This window comes from Echinococcus granulosus (assembly GCF_000524195.1).
Source record: "Echinococcus granulosus chromosome Unknown EG_S00015, whole genome shotgun sequence".
Taxonomy (NCBI): domain Eukaryota; kingdom Metazoa; phylum Platyhelminthes; class Cestoda; order Cyclophyllidea; family Taeniidae; genus Echinococcus; species Echinococcus granulosus.
In genome coordinates this window covers 972,103-990,885 of record NW_020170395.1, presented here as the reverse complement: position 1 = coordinate 990,885, position 18,783 = coordinate 972,103, and the positions used below count along the sequence as shown (strand labels likewise).

Below are 18,783 nucleotides of genomic sequence, written 5' to 3'. Positions count from 1 at the left end.
GATGTGTTATGCACCAATTGTTAAACTCCGTGTTTTTCTTGACCTCTTGGCTTTCGACCCTAAATAGAAGTTATGCTGGAGTAAAAATTCTCATCAACAACAACTTTACGCCAGATATGATTAAATATTTATCAACTTGGACTTTTCAGAGGGTATCTTTTGTGAAGATAGCTTTACCACTAGAAATTTATTTAACAATCCTCTGCAGTGGAGACTGGCGTAATTCTGGCTTTATGGTTCAAGTGAATATTTAGTAAATAAGCTTAGCAAACAGGCTTCCTTTTAAAAAAATAACAGGTGGGTGTCAATAAGTATTTTAAATAAAGAATATTTTCTAAAGGATACAAAAAAATGCAAATTAAACTAGTTTGACCAGAGTACCAGTCGAGGGAAACAATGCAGCGGATTAATTGCGTCACCTTTCAACTCAACTCAAGTGTCAAATTGCCGAGGTGCTCAGCAAAGCCCGGAAGGCAACCAGACGAAAAGCATACGGCAATACACGGTTTCGGGATCAATGACAGAGGAGCCACCTCATCATTCCATTTATATTTTGCACAATACGGTGAACTACTAACTGGTTACGGAGTCCATAAGTTCTTGCCACAGGGAGGGCATAATAGTGCATTTTCAGTACAAATATATCAATTTCGAGGTTTGGTACAATTATGCTTTTAAATGAGGCGGCAGGAGGAGAGTGACACTGTGGTCTTTTTCATTGAATGAAACTGCTGAATCGTTTGCGAATTCTCCTTGAAAAAATATAATAGCTATTTTCCCATCAGGGTGAAGCCCGGTCATGTAACGGTTGGTAGTATTTGCAAATATGCAACGGATTAACATTTAAAATGCTCTCACATGGAATAAATTATATTAAAGGGTAACAAAAGTCGAGGGATGTAACAAGCTGAGATTTATGATGAAAGCCCCAAATGCATGTACACACTGCTTTCAAATAATGCCAGTGTTTCTAATGTCAAGCTCTTTTAGATAAAGCAATATACATTGAGAATCTCTTGAGCTTGATTTTGTTTTCACCTGATATGAGTAAAACCATATTAACCACCTAATTAAAATAAACAAAATGCCTTGTCTCAAAATCACCCATCATTCATTTATGCAGTCTTGACTTTACAATCGTACAACCTGAGATAAATCAGCAGAAGTAGTCGAATAAGTGGCCAGTCAAGGACTTCCTCTTGGCTGACTTTGGGTGATGTCTCGCACACAGCTCTATACTTCGAATGAAGATTTGGAAAATCTGCAGTGGAGCAGAAGCCACTAATACTTGCTTTTCACAGAATAGTAAGCACTGTCATGGATCCTAACCTTGCGGTTGCAGTAGTAAATTTTTATCAGTCACTTTTCCTCCACATAAGAATTGGAATGTCAAAATTAAATGGTACTGTTTAAGGGCTGATGTCTACAGCATACAAACATGTCACATGATAGGGAGGAAGTGAGGCACTATTAGTTTCATTTAACAGGGACACACCCTCTGGACCTTTAACGCCTTCCTTACATTCGCTTTGCAAGATCAAAACACCGTGCTAATGACGAGCCGCCTACGTTTCGATGAAATATGGCAGTAAGAGTCCTGCATAAAAATTCAATAGAATTTAATTTATCAAGGATTTTTATTTCACTCATGTACAAGTTAAACTGGCGAATTCATCATGAAGATACACGCTTTTAAATCCCGGTTTGGTTACACTTAGAAGAGGGCTTCTCAACTCGTCAATAAAAGACCTCACATTGGAAAGAGATAAGCAACTGTGGCACTTAGGTAGCTCAATGTCAAGCGAGTTTGCCATAACTTGGGAGTAAAGGAGTAAAATGTCATCACGTTCATCGTGTAGGTTTATGCTCATGCGACAAGGGACGAGCGCCGAGGACGTGGGTGCATTTGCGTGTGATATGGAAATGCACAAGAGAACTTCACCATCACTGGACTAAAATTACATTTGCATTAGTAATAAAGGGCTTAATGCCCAGACGATGAGGTGCATACAGTAATAAGAAGTTTTTTATTAGTCAAGCATTCCCAAGGGAGGCGATGTGAATCCGAAAAGCGCCTGGATCCTCCATCCAACAAAAAAAATTTACCAACTGGTAAACTTCTCACGTAGTGCTGGAGGGCATATGGGCGATGCCAACCCTAGTATTTCAAAAATGACCTGCCCTTTGTTTCATAGGGCAAAGGATAAAAATAAGTCAGTTTCTGGACATCAAAATATTACACTTGATTTAAAATTCTGACATATATTTCCAACAACTGGAATCCAATTCCATGACTTGAACTAAGAACACTTCCCGCTAGGTACGAAACCTCTTAATTGGGTAAGATTTTAGCTTCCCTGATATTAATCATGAAAGGCATTATTGATATAAATTTGGCAGTTAAACTAATTAAAATGACAGGAAAAACTATTTTTTACACACGAACACACGTTTAATGAGAATAACTTGGGACTCAGCGCCGAAACTTGTGCCTATAAAGAACCCTTTTAGCAAGTCAGAGAAAAAAAGGGGCAAAAATGAAATCACAAGTATAAAAATCATGGACCTTTGAAAGGAGAGTATCAACAACAAAACAACAAATAAAATTTGAAGATGGACTACTTTAACTGTTCTTTTTGAATCTTGGTTTTGGTAACGGGCTACTTAAGGACTCCGACATTATACCTCCGCCGAGTGGCCTGGCCCTTCGAGCTATGCCAGTAGCTCCAAGTGTCGCGTGTATAGATTCTGTCCAAGTATTATACCTCCATTCATCCTCAGAGAAGTCTTGGAACGCTATAATATCTATCCATAAGATTTTTCTCAATTAGTTCCTTTAAGTAAGGCCAAATTAAAGCCATTTTGGTCTTGAAAATGTTTACAGCTACGTAAACAACAAGCGATACCGTTAAATTTACAAGAGAAACGCAAGCCTCGATAATCACCTGCAGATGGTTTTGTGGAACCCAATTGATAATCCACTTATAATTCTCAAAATTTTAAAACTACTCTTTTTGGTCTTCTTCCTCAACTGAGAGATGCTCTACATATAGAGAGCTATTTAAGAGACTGCTGTTAATCTCATCTAATGGGTTGTACGCATCTTTGCACAGCAAGTCTAAACGGCATTAATCATGAGGAAGATGCAATTATGTAACATCCTTTAAGTCGTGATAGCAAAAGGACGTAAATACATCCCTTCTAATGTAGATTAATACAATGGAATCTGTCCTTCAAAGAACTTGAATTGACACTCGGTGAGGACTAATCAAACGCAACTATAAAAGTCAAATTGTAGCTACCTCGGAAATTTGTGTGAAGGCAGTAGTTCTCTCCATTTTATTATTCATAGGCAGACAAAATGATGGACGGATTTTAACCAATAAAATTCTGGTGTTTTACTAAACGGTCGGCATAAACTTTGTTTAAACTTACCTTTGAAAAGTGTGCGATTTGTTCAAGGATACTAAAGACAGATTTTGACGCGGATATGATAATTTTGGCTAAGCAACATAAAAATATGCTCACGTCATTGATTACACCAGCATGACCTTAAAATCATAGAGTTTTCACTGTTAATTAGGCTATCAGATGGGGTAATTAACCAACAGGCAGGCTCACGACTAATCGCTCGAGGCAGATGAGGAGGTGGTAGTGCTGTAGTTGGACAGGACTCATGGTGAGCTGACTGAGCAGGGGTGGTGCATCCTCTAGCTCCTCCTGAATAGGCTCCAACACCCCGCGATTTTGAGTGCGCGGCCACGTCGCCCCTGAGCCCACGTGATCGGCTACCACTTCCGCTGCCGCCGCCGCCTCGCTGCAGCCACTGCTACGTTTTGCGCTGCCGCCTTTGGTTCTATCCAGAGCATTCATATGTGCCTCCGCCAGTCGCTTCCCCATCAAGAAGGCCGAGTGCTGCTCTTGCGCAAGAACCTTGAATCTTGCGCTCCTTAAAGCCTGATGGTGGCAGAGAAAGTAAAAAAGCAGTTATAGCTTTCGTGGTCGTTTAATACCTGATTGAAATCTTGTAGTAAAATCAAGCTGTCTTGTTCTATGCTATTAAAATGTAAAAAATAGGCTTGACGAGGTCTGAGCACATTTCTCGATGGGTCGACGACATCTTTAATCACAACATTGCTTCTAATTGGCCTTAAACATGATGTAAAATATCAAAAAGTATGCAGCAAAGGTTTTAATTATTTCCTGTTCAAATGGGTTGCTCAAACACTTCCATTATCGTCAAATTGCATTAATGGCCATAATCAAAACATAAATGCCATCTTTATTAGCCTTGTGGGCTATCATTTAATAGTTTATAGTTCTTTGAAAGGTAAAAGCAGCAAAATATCCCTATGAATTTTTGACGCAAGGATTGAAAAAAATTCACAAAATCACTTTGCAATGGAGACTTGTCCTAAAACACTGTGTATGACAAAAATAAGACAAAAATAGGCAAAAAAAATCAAGGTGATGACGTTTTGATTTGTGGTATTTAGCATCGGTGAAAATTAAGGTTTGCTTTTCACCTGCACTCAAAATGAATATAAGCTGCGTGGAGGTGTTGAGAAGGCTACTGGTGAAAATAAGCGTTGCACTTAAAGGAGCGTTAATGGCAAATAATAGCCAAAAGTTAAGTATCCCATTTGAATTAGGCTAACCACCAACAAGCACTCCGTCTTGGTAAGGCTAGCAGGGATACAATGAAATGTCCACTCTCCAAATACTCCTCTATGTAGCTAATATTTCAGGAACCAAAGCAGTTTGGATGCCGATTTCGGGAAGAATAACGAATGGCAGTACCTAGAATGCGGACACCGTTAAACATCGCAAAGTAAATTTTGCCCGCTTACAAATGGCAAATATCCGCGTTTACAGATCCTTGAGCAATAAAATCGCCTGCAGCACATTTAGCGGGGCAAATCCAATCAGGAAAGAATGTTTATGAAAGGCTACTTAGCTGTAACGCGTTTATCGCAACAAAAACTAATCCGATTTACTTGAAATATGCTTTCGGCTTTGCAGAGATAATTATAGAATCTGAGGAAATCTTCCCTTACCCCTTGGTCACTAATATATGCAATAGCTAGCCGATGGAAGTTTGTTAAACCTCTAACATTGTTTCTAAAGTTCATTCTGCGATGGTTCGTCACTGATGCGGAGCCAGAAATAGCCAAATAATATTGGGGACATAAGGTCAAAATTGCGAAGATATGTTCTGAGGAAATTGGTTCATGACAAGTTTTATTTTGTATACACCTAAAAAATTTGTGGGATTTTCATAATTTGAGTAACTGGAGAAAAATTTATGTGAAGGGCTGAAACCTTATCAAAAAAAAATCCCCAAAAATCCCCACGCTGTGAAACGGAACGGATAAGTCACCGCTCACACGTGGCTTACGGTCAAGTTCACAGAATTACAGTTGATTAGACTCGTATCCGAAGGTTCTTCCGTCACCAAGAATATGTGTGCTAGCAATGTAGGAATTGCTAAGCTAGGCAAACTTTCGAGGGAGGATTATCTGTAATCAGTCCTATAACACGAATCATCTGCAAGCCAAGCAGATGAACATGTTGGGGGCAGAGCTTTGGAGAAAGATATCTCATACTACTCTATAATTAATACATTAGGATTAGCAGGCTGGAGAAAACGACCCACGACTGCAATGATCAGGCGCGGTCTGGGGAAGAGGCGAGGGAAGGGGTGAAGGGGGCAATTTTGTGCGATAAATACGATGCTACATGCATTGCATTGCAGTGTTTTCCTTCCCTTCTCAAACTAAAATACCTTTCATACCTACCCAGATTTACATACCATAACGGAATATTGGCACATTTTTGGAGTATTTAAATATACCTCCACGAGAAACACTATGGGGAAATGGTTTGCATTACAGCCCTATAGTAAGTAATGCCAAAATAAAGGGAATGAGCTAAGGTTATGATTAATTTGTGTTAATAAGTGTAACGACATGAAAAAAAAAGGTAAACTGCCTGAATACCTTCTGAGGTGCCATACATTCATTTGTGTAGGGAAAGCTTTCCACAATATTTTCGAAGCGACAACTTTTTACGCCTCTAATTCATGTGACCACCATGAGCATCGCGGAGCGACTTTGCTATAAACCTTGAGCTAGAATACAACCAAATGGACAGGAATCTTTAGATAGACTATACGATCCTTCCGGCGAATTTTGCCGGATTTTGATGAGCAAAAGTGGGAGGAGAGGGGGGTTACGGTGAGACAGAAAAATCCTAGTTGGCCAATTCAGGGTAGAGCGCTAGGCGAATAATTAATCAGCACAATTTATGGCACCCTTTGATACTTAAAGTGAGTCGTAAACATGTGGTAGCTTAATTGAAGTGATTTTTATAGCCTAACGACTGGTATTTTTGTACAAGATGGGCATACTAATGTTCCGACTGTGAAAAGGGTACGCAAATAAGTACGTCTTCTGTTTGACACTACTTAACGTTGGATGAATTTTGCAGTATTTGAAGCCAACAAGAAATAGGTAGCCATCCATTCACCTCTGAGGTGCTGTTGTAGCAGTGTGAAAGGGTAAATAGTGACTTCAAAATAAGATTTGTGGGATTGTGTCCAGGGAATACCAACTACGAATACAAAGTACGACAAACTACTTTCAATGGCATTTTGAGACAAAACCTAAGTAAAAGCCGCTTCAAGAAGGGAGAAAGAATCCAAAGTTTAACACAAATATGCTTATAAAAAAGTTGGCGGAATCGCGTTTACTTAATTAGTTTTGTTTATCGAGAAGTTCTCTGAGCCCTCCTTTCACAAACATTCCATGTTTTTGGAAAAAGAACAATTAAACTACAGATTAAAGGAAACAAAATTCCCCTACTATGCAATTTGAATAGCTAATTGTAGCCATCAACCCATCAGTTGGATGGGTTAATTAGAATAAGTGAAATTCACTTGCCTTGTACCATCTAAACTTTTTGCTACACCTAAATTGTCAAAGTCAAAATATTTGTCATACTGTATTTGACAAATTGACATTTGTCAGCACGAGAAATCCGCTGTGACTTTGTTATTAAAACAGCCACTTGAAACGCCGTTGAAGATACTTTTTCTTGCTGTGTGATGTATGATGTGTGAGATTTAAGTTGTGTCGTAGTTTCAAAGTAGCGGTGTGCAGTTAGTAAAGCAATAGCTAAGCGAAAGCCAAAAAATGAGTTAAGAGGATCTCAGCATCCTAATTTTCTGTTAAATTTTGAGTACACTGCTAGATTTTATTGCAAACTACGTTCTGCGACGCAAATTTTGTTGTTTAGGCTTGTTCATTATTATAAATCGGATGATGAATTTCAAAGTACTCCATAATAGTAGCCCATCGCAGTTTTCAGCAAACCGTGTTCGATTTTATTACTGAATAAATTCTTCTAGAATGACTTTAAAACCTTCATTGATGCATTTTGATACAGACCAGTCTTTTAAGCGCCAATATTAAAAAAATCATCAAATAAACGAACTTAGACCACTATCATTTTTGCAGCCTTTGCACAAAGTCGTAGATGAGACAAAAAGATTGCATTAATAAATTAAGTAATGGGAATAAATTGCTACTTAGTAAGCCGTAACCAAATACATAGACTTTGCTGAGAAATTTTCTACCTAATGTAAGCTGATGGCATTAAAATTTAAACGCTGTTTTACCAATCAAAGTAGGACATTTCGTATTGTAATATTCTGACTTGTCTCATATGGCGGAGTGAGTGAGCCGGTGTCCTGTCATATGTGATGTAAGCATTTGAACAAGCCTAAGAACCATGCGGACCGTTAGAAATATGCGAAAAATGGGACGTAAATGCAATCATTTTACTTGTTGACTGATTTCTTTGTCAGCCTGTTGACTTTGTTGGTAGATGCGCGCGAAATTGGAGACAATGACAGGCACGGGAAGAGCTATGACGAGAACGCCCGAAAGTGAGCAAATGCCTCCGAAAATTTTTCCCATCACCGTGACCGGAACAATGTCGCCGTACCTAAAAGATGGGAAAGGATGGATTTTTACAAGCTCTTGTCAGTTTAAAAACTCCTCATTTCTACCTACTCTTGGTTACGAAGGTGATGTCGCGAAATCTAGTATGCAGAGTATGTAGGTGACATTAAATTCACTTAATTAAGTTAATCCTTTTATTATAATAGGCAAAGCAGTTGACTGTAGAAGTGCCGCCACCGCTATCGTAATATCAATGCCTTTTAATGGAAATTTATAGGAAAGCTACTTCATCAATAGGCACGTAAACGGCCTGAGATGCGTGTACAGGGAGAAAGATAGATGGACAGACCTCAACTTCTCTTGCAGGTAAGGTGGATGCATCCGAGTATCCTAGTTTTGCGCTCGACCTCTGGGCGCACAAACGCGTCCAGGACTAGTGAAGCATTCAAGACTCAAGAACTTGATAGCATCTGAAGCCATATGAGGACGTCACCTCCTTTACGAAATCGTCAATACGCCAGCATTGCACATAACGTGAAGAAGTTTAAAATCCATACAGGCTGTTTAAACGCCTAGTTAACCGTGTTGCTTTGCAAGAAATTGCACTCCATGGAGTTCAAATAACTCGGCTAAAAAGTTAGCATGCAGCAACAAGAGACCGAGAATACAGTTTTGTTAATAATGAATTTAATAATAAAATAAAACGATTTTAATTTTCTTCCAGTTTACACCGGATTGAAGATAACTATTCAAATTGGCATTCACAGATTCAGCTGGCACTATTTTTCAGATGTGTTTGCCTAATTTTTAGCTCGGATTCGCCTTCATCATACTACCCTCTAATACAAAACGCCGGCAAAATTAAGTGAAAAACTTGATGTTGGTAAAGGCGGTCGGTTGCCCAATCGCTTACCGATGGAAAAAACATCTAGCAGGTGTCCAGTTGTCACAGCCACTAACAATTGCCGTTTATTTTCTCTTGTTCTTCACGTGGGAGGCAGGCGGCTGGGACAAAGTTTACAGCAGCAGTGATGTAAAGACAGCACTTTAACACTCGTAAAATTAATTGATGCCTGTCAGAAGTTAGCATGACTATGTAGTCACGGAAATGGTATTTATAACAACATTTCTAAGATTTCGTTTATAATCATCTCGGAGTGCCTGAAGTATAAAAACATAAATTTGTGAATTTATTGTGGCGATATTATTTGGTCCCTCCAATTACCGTTTCTAAAGCCTCCCAAATTGTTATGCGTGTAACGAAGAGAAACTGTTGCGTGACAAGCCTAATGGCAAAAGCAGTCAAAAAAGCAACTTGTATTGTGATTAAAACGAAATAAATGAAGTCATTTGGTCTGAGCAGCTCAGGTTTGACAACCATTATTTGTATGCTTGTTATATGATAGGAACTAATTTCAAAGTAACGAATCTAGACGGTCAAAATGCGTCTGCTTAATATGAAATATCTTTGGGAAAACCCCTGCAAAATTTTATGACAAGTCAGGATTTTATTGCCATAGTGAACTGAAAGCAGATTTTTCATTTATGCACAACATATCCGTTCTTTCCCAAGTTTTGTAAAGTGATCAGCCCTAGTCCCCAAGCCAATACATCTCCGTATTAAGTGAAAGGCATTAAGCAACAATAAGGGAATGTTTGGAACAACCAGTAATCAGTTTGATTAATTCAAAAGTGGAACTCGTTCGATTCCACACATTTCAAATTTTGTTAATGACCAATGCCGTATGGTAGATAAGAAAGTAAAATTAACCCTTTCCAAAACCTGAAAGAACTGTCCCATTTTTTTCACATTAGAAAAATTAACTTTAAAAACAACTGATTAGGGACGACTTTAACTACTGTGGTCTAGAATCCAACCGAAGTGTTCTAAATGTCTCGTTTCATGGAAAGTGGAATTCCAAATAAAGTAAAAGTTCAACACACCAAAGCTGTATGCTCATCCGAATTGGATGTTAATAATCGACTAGGGATTAAATTCAAAACATAGGTAACTTATTTGCTTGGACAACCCAATCGTTTTTGGCCACATTTAAACGACAAAGAAGGATGCAAATTATGGTTTGTTGGGCTTTTCTTGGTATCTGTCTACAGACACAAACAAAAGATAAGGCGGACCAATTGAACGAAGCGCCTTTGTAGCACAGGCACTACAAGCCTGTAAGGAAAAAGTTAATTTAAAATAAGATTTTTCTTTTGTGTCACGTTTTCGTAGAGTTGGACCTCAAAATGTTTTCCCCCTACTTGTATTGCTCACCCAAGTATATGCGATACAAATGCTTCTCCATAAATTTGCTTGTGCGATGAGTACACAAAAAAGTACAATTCTCTTACTTCGAGGAAAACAAATCCTCCGAGATCCCGGAGAAAAGTGTACTGGGGTAGGCTGTTAGTACTTCCATTAAGTGAATTCAACTGTGCGTACATCTAGCACAATTGAAATAGTTTGTTTCTTCTTCACCCGGCAGATGGTTCACAAATTAATGCATTTAATCCCTCCCTCGTGGTCAAAGAATATGGTTTCGGAAGTTTTTAATTATTACCAAAGAGATTAGTCCACCAAGTGATTAATTAGGAGGCCTTATTTCCATATTGAAATAAGAACTCATCAACTTGTGGAAATAATCTGGAATTGTCACATCATCATGCTTTCTCGTCACATCCGAACTGATTAATCACTGTTTCCTATTAGCACTTATTATTGAGGCAATGAATGGTAATATTCCCCTAAAGTCCAAATTTATAGTAGAATAGAAAACCCATGCATGCTTAAAATCCCAGATTAATATTATACACCTCAAGCAAATTAATGTATAGGGCCTTTTTCAACTGTATTTGTTTTGATAAGCCATATTTGGTGACATTATGACTACTTTTTGTTGGGAAGAAATCAAAGATACAGGTTTTCGAATCCGCTTCTGGGGGGGGGGGGGAACTTGAGCACCATTGCAATGAAATAAAGTTTACTTCACAGTGTAACATGAATACAGTCGACCTTGCATCTGGCCGTGTGCAAGAAAGACTACTCCCCGTTGCATCAAAGGGAAACTTGCCATTCCGTGCATAAACGTTGGAAAAATCCCACACCCATCAGAGGATTTACGCCAAACGCCACTCAAATCACAGGACAGGGAATTGCTAATTGAGCCCATTTGTAGGCTTTAACTCAAGACAACGAAATTGTATCATGTTTGTGTAAAAAGTATTCGCTTTTCGTTCAAAAAATGGGACGTTCTCCAAGTAAATACCTTTAAATCCATCATATCCTCAGAAAACGTCATCGCATGAGTTACGGTAAACCCATAAAAATTCGACACTTTAAAATTAATTTGTAATTTTCTCTGGTCTGGAGTTCCCCAGGTAGACGAAACCACTTTCCCTTAGTATCAAATTACGTGATTAAAAGTGGCCTATTCAAATCAGTTTGAGAGGCGACTGTCTCCAAAACACAGCAAATTGAAACGACTTTTGAAATGAAGCACCACGAATTGCATCACGGAATGTATAGCATTGCCTACTTCCGTACTCATTATGTCTGACACGGAAAATACTTCATGAACAAGCCTAATAAATCAAGTATTTGCTGTAACTGGGGCCACTTAAACGCGGCTAAGACGCAAAGAGGATTTTGTGACATTTCGTTACAAAAACAAAAATATTTTTCAGGGTATAATAGCATTTAAAATTACCTATTTAGTAATTTTAAAGCTCGTTCAATTATTACCCACTCTGAAGTTGATTTTTTTTAACCATCAACTTCAGGCGAAATTATGTAGTCCGTTAAATATTGGTTTAAATCCTGATCTCCGTAACGGGCTAATTGGGGACTCCGCTATTGGCACCTTCTCCGGCCGGCCGGCCTAGCCCCGGAGTCATGCCAGTAGCCCCTCACCCCTTCTCTATGTCACCAATACATATTCTACACAATGCAGTGTCCCAAGACTTGCCTGAAGGCGTGAGAGGACAGAATGCTCAGGCAGAATGCGTATTGCCGACGGGCAAAAGAGTATGAGGCAAATGGCTTAGCCCGGAGGCCAGGACCCCATCGAAGGTACAATGGCAAGCCCTCTAGATAGCCCATTACCGAACCCAAGAGTTAAGAACAAACAACCTACTACAGTTCTTTTCAATAAGCTGAAAATCGTGTTAACAAATTAAATATTGTGACAATTAATTAAGGGCTTGTCTTGAAGTTCTTTGAAAATAAAATTTTACAATCAACTTCTGGCTGGATTACCAACGTTATTTATAAAAATTTGCGCATCAACAAAATGGTTTGCCTCGTTTCTCACTGCTTTTAGTGCCGCCTGATTTTTTGGGATTTGGAGCATCTCCGTTGTAAAAATAAAAAAAAAATGTTCTGTTGTCTTTCCATCTAATGTCTCAAGAATTTAATGGAGCCTTGCAGCAAAAAAGAGCAATCCTTTTTTAAACCGAGGTAGCATACGGTGCCATCTGACCTCTAAGCAATGGTTAAATAGAGGCAAACACCCATACACCCCATAAATTCCCTCCTCCAAATTTTAAAACCTTAGAACATACAAAAGGTGAAGTGATAAAAGGATACAATTTAAGGTCGAAAAAAAAAATTAGTCAAGCTCTTAAAATTTCACCTTGTAAAAGATAATGAGCATGCTGACATCACACTCATGAAAAGGACGAGCAGTGATAAGGTCGAGGTTGTTTTGACGATGTTGCAATCTACCCCACCCAGTACAAGAACAGAAATACTATCCGGCATGAATAATGACTGACTTGCGCGAACCAAAAAGACATCTGCAAGCAGCGTTATGACTTAGCTTAACACCCTTGGAGGGAGCGGCAAATCTTACTGCGGACAACTTAAAGTACATTTTGGAAGTATATGAAATCAACAGGTGGGTTCTATGATTTTGGTCGACAGAAGTTGTTTGATGCCGGTTCTAAAAGTGCTAGGGCAAAGTTATTACTAGGACAGGGCTTTAAAACTGATACGGGTAGGTTTGAGGGTCTCTGCCTTTGCTAGCATTTCAAGGTGGTCAGTAATTTCTGATGGCCTGCAATGGTGTGGCAAAATCAAAACTCCTCCTTTAGTGAAGGGGCAGACACATTTTGTCGGTGCCGCTCTTTTGCAACTCACAGATCATACCTTTAACACCTTCTATTTGACTGAATTCACGAAAAAACTAGGAGCTGGCATTCGAAAATGTAGGTAAATAGGAGGCTGATTAAGCTTTGTTATTCTAAACTAGGCGCAGGTATCGTCCAATTAAGTGTTAAAAGCACTGAAGACCTGACGTAAATGTATCGTCCTTTTTAATTAAGATTAGTAAGGGACTCCCTTAGCTGACCCTCCATAGAAAAAGATTAACAGCCAATGTTGCGCTCGGATCTTTGAAGCCATTTTTGCCACCTGCCGGTACTAGCAGGAATGTACCTTATCTCAAGCTGTTTGCTATTCGAGGCCCCATCCAATAAGTAATCTTTTAATAACATTTAGATTAGTTTTCTTTGGCTTTTTAAAATGTGTCATGGATCAGAATATAAATATCAACATCCAATTTTTTGGAAAGAAAACACCATGTTTCAAAGCACATTCCCCTACTCATTTCGGTGGAATTTCAAGGAGAGGGGAAAATTGCGTTACTAATAGACCTCCAACAGCCAAATTCCCTGACTCCCTTTCCACTATAACTTCAAGCAAAAATAGAACTAACTACCTTTTTTTCTTGCAATTTTAAAGGAGTATCTGCCGGCGAAAGGCCTAGCCTTCGATACTAAAGGCATCAGCAGAAAAGCGATTAAAATAAACTTGCCATATTGTGAGAAAATAATTTAATTTATTACTATAGTTTCCTCACCCAAAGGTATAAAATATGCTTTCTAACATAGTTTTAACGCTAATGCACGCAATTTTTTCCATAAAAAGTTAGCAATCAGGCGATACCCCTGAATTGCATATGTACATCAATTGTTGCTTTGTGAGTTTGAGGAAGAGGGACTCCTTCACAAAACTAATTTAAAAGGCATATAAAACAGCAGAGAGGAATTACTATGACCTCTGTAGAAATACATGACAGGAAGCATCCACTAGACACACCTCCAAGTACTTTAAGTGTGTCTAATTGACTGCCTTAGCATATCTGAACACACAGATTTGTTTTTAATTCTGCATAATCAAAAACCATTCATGAATTAAATGAACTTATTTAGATTTCACAACATGAAAAGCCTGAACAAGTAAACTGGCAATCTAAAATTGCTCTATGCACTGCAGTCGGTTTCACTCTCCAGCTAAGTGCTCATTTACACATCTCCCGTTTTAAAGGTTTAGTTTTTTTCTTTAATGAAGTTGGAACATCACTAAACATTTGTGATTAATGTCATCCGCTGGTGGCTGTTTAATCGGACCGGTTGTTTAACGAGAGCAAGACTTGAAAATCCCAGGCTCCAAGATTAGCAGTCGGATAGCCAGGGCAGGCTGAGTTTGTCGTTGAACCGTGTGCAAATTTCAAGCGCCATTCCTTAAAAAGGAGTATATTCCATGGTAACAGAAAAAAAGTCAGATTAAAATGAATTTCCAGAAGTCTTGACGCCCCAATGCATGTGGTGGACTGATACTTCAAAAGTTATCCTAGAGCATGAATTGGCAGAAGCGGATCAACTTTAAGGCTCAGCAATCATGCTTAGAAAATTTACATTAAACTAAATTAAATATGACTAGCTTTAGGATATCAGGTTGACTTTTACATGAAGTCCCACATTAGATCATAAAACACCTATGAAGCGCAATACATTCAGAATCGTTTGATGTTCCATAACATGTCTGAGTTACCGTTTCGGTATTTGTATTTGCGTCAAGAAATGCTGGGGATGCTGTCCATGCGTTTTCATAGGTTCACAGCAACACATTCAAATTCAGGGCCAAAGTCTATAAACGCTACCCTCTGTAATCCAACAGAGTGAGTAAAACTGCTCGATTCAAGGAGCCAACTAGCCAGAGGGATGGGTGATGTTTTCTCCTCCATTCTATCCTCTTGCATTAGTTTCTATCAAGCAAATGATCTCCCATTGTGGCGCCAGTTTTGCACTGTATTACATCATTCACCCCTCTATGTCCGGAATTCTTATCTCCTGTTTTGGACAAACCAATTAAAGCTGTAACTGGTTCTGTTTAATTGATGGGAACGAGGTATCAATCAAAATGCATTTAATGCCATTGTTGGCTAACTGGGGTAAGTTTGCATGATTCCGCATTTACCCTCCAGTTTCTTAAAACAATCTGCAGGGGAGGTCTATAACCATAAAAAACGCTCCTGCCTTGATTTCTCTGAAGTTGCCGTTTCACAGTTGGTTTCTGAGCATTCTAGAACGTTGTGCTCTCGCTCATTTCCGCCTGATCGGCTGAATTTGCGTATAGATGCAATTTAGATGTGCTAAAAATCGTACTAAAAGTAAGCGGGACTGGAAACACCGGGGAACCTCGACATTCTTCACCACTTCATAATCATGTACACCCGGCGGCAAAGGAGGCTGTATGGAATTCGTCTACTGCTCACCTTGGTTGGCAGCTAGACGGGATCCAAGATCATGGTCCCGACGACAGTTCATTACATAATCACATCAGTGGACTAGTGTTCCACGAATTTTCCTTCACAAATTGGTTACTTTTAGACAATATCCTTAATTGTGAACACACAGCCCTTTTATTGGTACCATGAAGAAGGAGATCAAAAACTGCACAAGCGACTAAGAAAGCTCTCATATTCACTGTAAACATAAATGCCAAATGTGATATCAGACTTCACATTTCGTCAAATTCAGAGAGTCTAGAGTTAAAAATGATGAAAATCAGCAAATAAAGCTTCGAGCATGCTAAAGTTTACAAAAATATGTAGTCGGGGATGCGCAGTGGTTTCAGAGAAACCACAACACGAAAAAGGAAACCAACTTTCAAGTTGGATTTGATGAAAAACAACGCTTTATGAAAACAAAAACGTAATAGAGGAAGCATTTAAATTAAAATTGGTCTGCCAAAAAACTACGTTTTCGTGCTTTAAAATGAGTTTCCGGTTTGAATTTCAAAAAAATCCGTAAATCTAAAAAAGCCATGGCGCTTCCGTTAACCAAGTTAGCGGCAATATTGTCAAAAGTGTTTAAGCCAACATAAACGAAAAAAATGAATCGAATAATCACCATACGAGGTACATGGCATGTAAACCCATTTAAATACGTATTTATAAGACCACATTTGGACGATTTAACGAAATCCTGCATTTGAATTATTTGTAAGCTGAGAGATTATATGGGATACGGATCAACGTACTGAGGGATGTACTCTTGCATTAGCAACTAAGATATACACAATTGAAACTGAGCAAAAACAAAAGTCTTCACGTTTCGGGTTAGTATACCTTTGGACACCAAATAAATCAAAAATACAAGGTTACTATTCGGCAAAATTATCAATAAATGATGCCTATTAAAAATTTGTGGCAAAGGAAACAGATAACAAATGGGATGGCTTTTTAGATTTAACATTAACATGGAATCGTGGAATGCTTTGACCTTTACAGTGATGAGCAAAATGCAATATTACTAAATTACTGCCATCCTTTGACTGTTGCATTTTTCACAACACATTCCACTGTTTATTAGGAAATAAAATAATAACATTAGTCTAACGACCAACTGACTTACTCATATAGTGTAATCAAACAAGCGATTTAATTTTTAAAATTCTTTAACGTGGTTGCCGCAGAAATGAAAAACTAAAGGCTGCTAGAAATTATCTTGAGTTTATAACTTTTTTGTTAATTGAACCCAAGTAATTTTAGCGAAAACTAAACTGCTTGCCATTGTAAAATTCACTTGTATCAAAACTGAGAACAATAAAGGTTCTTCGAAGACGTCAAGTTTTTATTTCACAAAAACAGTCACCTACCCCAAGGTGGTCATTGTAACAATTGTGTACCACGATGCAGTTGGTATGCTTGTAAAGCGAGAGGTCTCTGATTTTTCCGCATAATACATAATGGTAGCAAATATAATGATAGCCATGGACATGCTGAACAGTAGAAATCCCAGTTCAGAAGCGCACGACTTAAGAGTGTAGCCAAGTATGCGAAGACCCTGACTATGTCGCGAGAACTTAAAAATCCGGAACACGCGAAAAACCCTTAGGGTGGTAAAAGCCCCGGAGACATTCGTTGTCATAAAGAGGCCAATGTAGTAGGGAAGTACAGCGACAACATCAATGATTGACATCGCCGATTTGGCAAATTTGCACCGATTGGGAGCAGCGTAGAGACGAGCAAAGTATTCAACGGTAAAAATTAGAACACATCCTGTGTCGAGACAAAAAAAGGCTTGTTCAAACTGAACACCACAGGATATGGGCAGGCCAGTCTCTGCAGAAACTGAGCAGGTAACCGTTTCCACAATGTTTGCCAAAACTGAGAGAGCAATAAAAAAACCAGAAACGTAGTACAACACTTGACCAAAGTTAGTAAATTGTGGGTTTTCAAATGCAAACCATAGCTGTTCTCTGAATGAGTTTGTCTTTGACCGGTCGAAAGGTTGTTCTTCCTTTTTTGTCACAAACCGGTTAGCATCCTCCTTCTTCTTCTCCACAAAGTCCTCATAACAGCAAAGCCCCAACGCATCAGGCCGTATTCCAAAAAAGTTAAGCTCTTCTTCGTAGACGAAAACACACTCACTGCGCGGAAAGTGAAGCCGTCCAGTTCGATAATAGTTAAGAATATACCGGAAAACTTGGGGATCACGATCAAAAAAATATTCCTGGGTAAGTTCGTTGTAAAAGTACTCCCGTTCTGGTGACCCTAACAATGTAAAGGGATATCTATCGAGGGTTGACTGCCAAGTCTCGAAAATAGTACCACTAACGTTGATACGCGTTTTCTTTTCGAGATTTTTTGCGTCAGCTTCTGGTTTAGGTAATTGGTTTGACAGAATATTTAGAAGCGGCGTCCAGCCCATTGCAGAGGCCCGGACTAGGAGGAGCCATGAAAACATCCTATAAAATCGCAATTTGCGAAATGTTAAAATGCAATTTAATTTCGTTCGTAATCCTAACCTAACCAATAGACGAGGTGGATTTCAAGGGCAAGGCGTAATTTATGTAGCATAAAAAATGCACAGATAAACTTTGTTTACATACGCTAAAAACCCTAAAAATATTGTATTACTGAGTGGGAGACGACAAATTCTGGCAGTGTTGGTTATAGCTTAAGTGATTGAGCTGACCTGTCCGAAATGAATCACAGGAATAGCAGCTTCAAAGCCTCCGAGGGACGTAAATTCTTATTCATTAAAGGAGTATATGCCAAAGGTATTCAAACTTTAGTTACGGAATATCTCGTATAAATCGAAAATCCCGGGAACCACCATGGAGACAAACTTCATGCATGGAGAAATATATATGGTGGTATTTACTAGTGCATTTACAGTCTTCTTACTTAAGGTCTTGCAGCTCAGTGACGTTAATTGGTTTGGCCAGTTGTAGCACGTTCGATGCGGAAAACCTAATTATCATTCACTTTAAGGGACCATGTGCTGTTATAAATGTGGCTTAACAAGAAAATTACCACCTAATTCATTTGCCTAGTAGTAAAAAGCCTAAGTTCTAATTTCAAATTTTTGAGGGCTTATATATTTTAAAAACCTAACTGTTTATTTCGGGTTTTTTATTTAAAACTAATGATGATGTTAGTTTACAATAGGCTTAAAATAGGGTTCTAATTGCATTTTAACTATAAAAAACATTTTCTTAGGCCTTACTTTTTTAAACAAAATGTCTTAA

The 18,783-nt window shown here is 38.6% G+C and overlaps 1 protein-coding gene across 1 annotated transcript; it reads right to left on the bottom strand. All coding sequences in view use genetic code 11, as the record gives it.

Annotated features, from left to right (window-relative positions):
• Positions 1–3,600: 3,600 nt before the first annotated feature.
• On the bottom strand, positions 3,601–17,996 carry EGR_03099 (Potassium voltage-gated channel protein Shal; the record flags this gene model as incomplete). The annotated part of the gene is made up of 3 exons (XM_024492348.1): positions 3,601–3,957; positions 7,845–8,007; positions 16,906–17,996. 3 exons carry the CDS (start codon positions 17,994–17,996, stop codon positions 3,601–3,603), a joined length of 1,611 nt encoding a protein of 536 aa, XP_024353274.1.
• Between the last annotated feature and the right edge of the window lie 787 nt (positions 17,997–18,783).